At 42.1% G+C, this 6,105-nt stretch overlaps 1 protein-coding gene across 2 annotated transcripts in view; it reads left to right on the top strand.

The window, feature by feature from the left end:
* Nucleotides 1–5,370, top strand: part of clcn7 (chloride channel 7) — a 14,583-nt gene extending 9,213 nt beyond the window's left edge. Inside the window, exons 15-26 of one of the 2 annotated variants that reach the window (XM_034894131.1) lie at nt 10–151; nt 916–1,009; nt 1,164–1,336; nt 1,768–1,819; nt 1,990–2,117; nt 2,799–2,884; nt 3,079–3,211; nt 4,239–4,298; nt 4,386–4,562; nt 4,798–4,878; nt 5,036–5,122; nt 5,155–5,370. In XM_034894131.1, the coding sequence (XP_034750022.1) occupies nt 10–151; nt 916–1,009; nt 1,164–1,336; nt 1,768–1,819; nt 1,990–2,117; nt 2,799–2,884; nt 3,079–3,211; nt 4,239–4,298; nt 4,386–4,562; nt 4,798–4,878; nt 5,036–5,122 (1,213 nt within the window). In that variant the 3' untranslated portion in view covers nt 5,155–5,370. Of the gene's footprint in view, nt 1–9; nt 152–915; nt 1,010–1,163; nt 1,337–1,767; nt 1,820–1,989; nt 2,118–2,798; nt 2,885–3,078; nt 3,212–4,238; nt 4,299–4,385; nt 4,563–4,797; nt 4,879–5,035 lie in introns of both variants that reach the window. The other variant, XM_034894132.1, reaches the window with a different exon arrangement.
* The last annotated feature ends 735 nt before the right edge of the window (nt 5,371–6,105 follow it).

Below are 6,105 nucleotides of genomic sequence, written 5' to 3'. Positions count from 1 at the left end.
GTTACACAGGTATGTTCATCGCCCTTGTTTACAAGTGATGGAGGCCATGTTGGTTGCTGCAGTGACTGCGACAGTGTCGTTCACCACGATCTACTTCTCCAATGACTGTCAGCCTCTGGGGCCAGAGCACACGGAGGAGTACCCTCTGCAGGTACACACAACACGGGTTATGTTTTAAAGCTAAAACTGGGGAAGTCACAATCACATGTGTCAAATTTGATGTGCATAATTGAGCAAATTTGACTAACCCTAAGTGCAGATTCAGATAAGATATGCCTTCTCACAGTGAATCTTGGTGCTTCTGTTTTTTTACCAGTACAGTTTCAGTTCAATAAGCTTTAACAACATTAATGTCATGAGAACAATTTTGTATGAAGGAAGAGTACAACATTTTTATATTTATGTCCCTCAAAGGATGAACACTACTGACTTTGTTGATTCCATGACTTTTCCTTTAACTTGAGTGTCTCAGCAACTATTAAATTGATTGTTCTGAAATTTGGTGAACACACTCAGGTTCCACCTCAGGATCAGTTATAATTACTTTGGTGATCCAGTGACCTTTCATCTATCGCCATCGTCGGTTCAAAAATTAAGCTAGTGACATTCACATTGTACTCTGTGTTTGATGCTAATGCTTACATGCTAAACTATGATATTGAAATATTGGGAAAGCGATGGGAGGGGCATCTGATGAAGAAAAAAAGATTCATCATGTTCACTTTTCTTGCAAATGTGGTTGGTATACCATCACAGATCCTTATTTGTCCTAATGCCTTTTGTTCTACAGTTGTACGTATGTGAGATAGAAGGAAAAAGCCTCAACAAGAACCAAAAACGGGAAAGGGAGCTCTTTGTGTCTCCTCTTCTTTCTCTTGTTGAGTTACCCTGATTATTTCTGTCTCTCTCTCTCAGTTATTCTGTGCAGATGGGGAGTATAACTCCATGGCAACGGCCTTCTTCAACACTCCTGAGAGAAGTGTTCGTAGTCTCTTCCACAACCAGCCAGGTAAAGCTTTTCATGAGGGCAAGCTTGCTAAAAATAATTCTTGACAGACATGTGCACCAGCCATTTGTTCCTTTTTAATTTGCATACCGGCCCAAGTTGAAGGGAACAGAATCAGAATGGAAACACAAAAACAGTTCACCTCTCTTTCTTAAAGGAACCTACAATCCCTTGACCCTGGGTTTGTTCACCCTGACTTATTTCTTCCTGGCGTGTTGGACTTATGGCCTGGCAGTGTCTGCTGGAGTCTTCATCCCATCTCTGCTTATAGGAGCAGCCTGGGGGAGATTGTTTGGAATCCTGCTGGCCTCCATCACCGCCACTGGCTCGGTTAGTGTGTGTAGTCTGGATGAGGACAAGACAAAACCTTTTAGTAACCATATTGAAAGCAGCCGTAGTATCGCTGAATTGAAGTCCTACGACTTTGCTTTACTTACTTAAACGCGGTCACGGAAGGCTTGTATCATGTGGACGCGCTGACAGTTTTGTTGTCATTACCTAGAATTTCACATGGGGGCGGCAGAAACTACGCACCATAGCTTTAAGACCACGTTTCTTTGTGTGCCTGTTGAAAATAGTAGTTTTTACCGGACCATCCCCCCTACTATCTTAAGGGACTAGGACTTAATAATTATAATTCAAAAGTTGAAGGAAAAACATATATATTTTTTAATGAACTGAGTACAGGTCTTCCCCTTTTTAAAGCTAATATTCCTGATGCTGTGACTTACTGTTTGACTTTGCCTTGTGTGTTTTGTTAGATCTGGGCTGACCCTGGTAAATATGCCTTGATTGGAGCTGCTGCTCAGTTAGGTGAGTAACCTCAATTTTCACTTTGTTTGCCTTTAGCGCCTAATATTGGACGTGTTCACGGCTACCAGTACTCAGGATTTGTCTTTTTAATTATAATTTTCTTCTGTTAAATACAGACCAAGATAAAAGACAAATGTTTAGTTCCCATACTGATGCTCTGCTCTTCACAGGTGGCATTGTGAGGATGACCCTCAGTTTGACTGTCATCATGGTAGAGGCTACAGGAAATGTCACATACGGTCTTCCCATCATGCTCGTACTCATGACTGCCAAGATAGTAGGAGACTATTTTGTAGAGGTGAGTAAATTCAGAAAGAGACAACTCATTAAAAACGTCCCACAGCTTTTATTTTGGAGAGTAGGGGGACACAACAAACACAATATTGTTGTCCCATATCAATATTGGGTTTTGAGTAGGGGTGTTGAATTAATCATAGCATCGATGCATTGCAATGCAGATGTGGAAATTCTGTATCGATGCAGTGACGGACCATAATTAATTATTGCCTACTGATGTTGCTTGTTGATTCACGGTTGCTGCTTTTATTTTTTATTTTTTGGGGACTTTTTATCTTTTATACACTATATTCAGGGAGGTGTCTTTTTTTTTTAAGAGCAAATCAACGTGGTATCATGACTTTGCGTAAACATATAGTTCAGTTCAGTTTATTCTTTGCCCCAGGAAGGCAGTTTGTATGCAGCAGAAATACATCACATGAGAATGTACAACACAAACCACGCAACAATTTACACAATAAAAACAGCAATAAAGACAGCAGCGTACTATTATATAATAATATTGAGCAGGCGACGCATCGTGATATAACGTCTGATGGCACACCTGTAGTGTAGTTTTCTGTTCATACAAAACTGCAAGTTTTATAATTACCCTAAAAACTGTATACAACAAAGAAAAGTATGTTGTGTATACTGTATAGAATTGGGTCACAGGTCTGTAACCTTTCTCTTCCTTCTTCAGGGTCTGTATGATATCCACATCAAGCTGCAGAGCGTTCCCTTCCTGCACTTGGAGGCTCCCGCCACCTCCCACTGGTTGACCGCCCGGTAAAGGCCTTTCTGTTTGTGTATGGCTGAGTGAGAGCCATATTGATTGGATGATTAAGTCATATCAAACTCAATTTGACCCTTGTCCGGTATTTGTACTTTTTCTCATTCTCTGCTTTTACTCATTCTCTCGTTTGTTTCACCACTGTCCCCCTCCCTCCCCATCTCCCTCCCCATCTCCCTCCCACATCCAGAGAGGTGATGGGTTCCCCGGTCACCTGTCTGAACAGGATAGAGAAAGTGGGAACCATCGTGGACATCCTTAGCAACACATCAACCAATCACAACGGCTTCCCAGTCGTGGTGCAGGTTACTGGTAGTGATGAGGTACTGTATGATGGTTTAGCGTTCTCTTTATTAATTGAGTTATTTTTTGACTTGAGTAAAAGAAAAAGAATCAAGTTTTACTACCTACTTGGATCCACCCATAGTTAAAATGTGTCTACCGGGGTAGGCAGTAGCTCAGTCCGTGGGGAGTTGGGTTGGGAACCGGAGGGTTGCTGGTTCAAGACTTGAACTGGTAGCTGGAGGGGTGCCAGTTCACCTCATGGGCACTGTCAAGGTGCTCTTGAGCAAGGCACCAAACCCCCAACTGTTCAGGGCGCCTTTCCATTGGCTGCCCCCCCACTCTGACATCTCTCCATTAGTGCATGAATAGGTACTGAGCATGTGTGTGTAATTCAGGCTGGTCTGTAATAACAACAGAGTTTAAATTGTAATTTCCCCTTGTGGGATTAATAAAGTATACGTTATTATTACCAGATGGTGCATTGAAACAAGTATTTGGGAATAATAGGTAAACCCCATTCATCATATTCCCTGGTAAGGTGTGAGGTCATGTTTAGTTATGTCTAGTGTATGTGCAGCAAATCAGATGTCAGTGTAAAACTTTAACTGTAAATGTAGTGTTGGAGTCTCTCTTAAAATGGCATTTTTGACCAATAATCTGCAGTTCAGGGAGATATGTTTTCAAAATGATGCAGAAATACCTGCATCTATTGCAGCGAATAATGAATCACAGTGCAGTGCAGACACAGGACCTCTTGGAGGAAATTAGGACCTCTGCCCCTGCCTGCTTCCCCTTCATGTGTCGAGTCCACTATTGAATGGAAACCAGATCCATTCTCTGGAGGATGTGAGAAGTCCTACCGGGAACTGGCAACAAAGTCCATGGTACACCACAAATTGAGGCTCGTAATCGCAGTGCTTTTGTTACAACTTCCGACACTGAAGAAGATTATAGACTGTTATTACCATAAAGGGATTTTACTTTGAGTTTGAGCTTTGATGCTACTTTTTTCTTTCATTAATGACACCTTTTTACACTTTTCTTTGGTACTTCTCTCCCATTCAGCCAGCGAAGCTCTGCGGCCTCATCCTCCGCTCTCAGCTCATTGTTCTTCTCAAGCACAAGGTAACGTCGGCGACAGAAAATTGTCCATCACTCTTGTGATGATTTAAATGGAGTCTGTCACTGTTTGTTCCTGCTCTGTCCTGGCAGGTGTTTGTGGAGTTGGCCCGGTCCCGGCTGACCCAGAGGAAGCTCCAGCTCAAGGACTTCAGGGACGCCTATCCCCGCTTCCCCCCGATCCAGAGCATTCATGTCTCCCAGGACGAGAGGGAGTGTATGATGGACCTCACTGAGTTCATGAACGCAACGCCTTACACTGTACCACAGGTAACACACACGCGCACACACACACACACACACACACACACACGCACACGCACACACAGCTATTACAAGCACAGATTTACCTCCAGTTTTTTTATGTAACACAGGTGCTGTAAAATGTGTTGTAAAATATTGAAATATTGCTGGTCCCAAGGTGTTTCCCTGTTTAGTTGTTTATGTCAGTACAGCTGTGTCTAAATGAATGAAGTTGAAGTAAAATGAGGCGATTCGTTTGCAGGAAACGTCTCTGCCTCGTGTGTTTAAGCTGTTCAGGGCGCTGGGACTCAGACACCTGGTGGTAGTGGATGATGAGAACAGGGTAAGAGTGCGTGTTTGTGTTTCTGTGTCCCTGATTTTTTTCATCTTTGGCCTTCACAAGAACACTTCTTTATGTATTGATTAGAGTGACAGGAATGGTTACTTTCAGTGTTGCTAGATGCCTTGATCATAAAGCTGATTGTTCTAACACACTGCAGGTGGTTGGACTGGTGACAAGGAAAGACTTGGCCAGATATCATCTGGGAAAACACGGACTAGAGGAGCTTCAGGTGGCCCAGACATAGTATATACACACACACAGACACACACACACACACACACACACACACACAAACACACAAATCTATGAACTATGACCACCTGATGCCTTGTAAGCTCTATGCAGGACAACGAACAAGGGCCAAGAGGTCTTTGTTATTTTTTATGCCAAAATGGTCACCAAGAACACATGGAAACCCTTTGAACAGGCCTGGGTCATTAACAGAATAACACGTTTAATTGTCAAACTGCTTTTGGTGTAAACATTGGAAGTGTGAAAAAAAAGAAAGAACTGCACCCAACGCGTAAATTTGCTCTGTTGAATCTGTGTGAAACGATGAACTCTGGAAGGATTCTGACCCTCTTGATTGTTATCACAGCTTGTGCTTTTGTACCCTTTTCCCGTGCTTCTACCTGTTCACAGACCTCACTCTGTACTGCACTTTTCTGAATGGGGTCAAGAAGTGTCGGGATGACAGGATATTTTCAAAATAAAACAGCCACTTTGCCAGCTGGAAGAGAAACCTGATGCTTTGCTGCTTTTGTTACCAAACAGCCACACTTACATCACTCTGTCTGTTCTTAGTGTTCTTTCTCTGCTACATCACGGGAGGCGGTACATCATTAACCATGGATTCATTATATTTTAAATCATTCAGATGGCTGTTCTTGCTATTAAACTAAACAAGACATTTAAATTGGTTTGCTTAAAAAACTTGATTTTGAGTGAGTGTGAGCATTTACCATTTAAGGTTTCTTCTGGCGATGTCAAAAAAGTTTTTATTTTCAATTGTTTACTTTTCCACGTGGTCAAATGCTTTTATTTATTGGTAATATTGAATATTTAAAGTGTGTGGCTTTGGCGCATTTATGGTCAGGCAGAGTTTGGGCTTGACACATCCCATAGTTCGAGACTTTCACAAGTGCGTATTGAAGAGCGACCTGATTATTTTGAAGCTTGTCTCAGTTGGTCTGTTATTACATCGATATTCAGATCTTTCCTTTTTTT

This window comes from Etheostoma cragini, chromosome 15 (genome assembly GCF_013103735.1).
Source record: "Etheostoma cragini isolate CJK2018 chromosome 15, CSU_Ecrag_1.0, whole genome shotgun sequence".
In the NCBI taxonomy this organism is placed as follows: Eukaryota; Metazoa; Chordata; class Actinopteri; order Perciformes; family Percidae; genus Etheostoma; species Etheostoma cragini.
The sequence above is the reverse complement of the archived record's forward strand: the minus strand, read 5'-3'. Positions and strand labels throughout refer to the sequence as shown.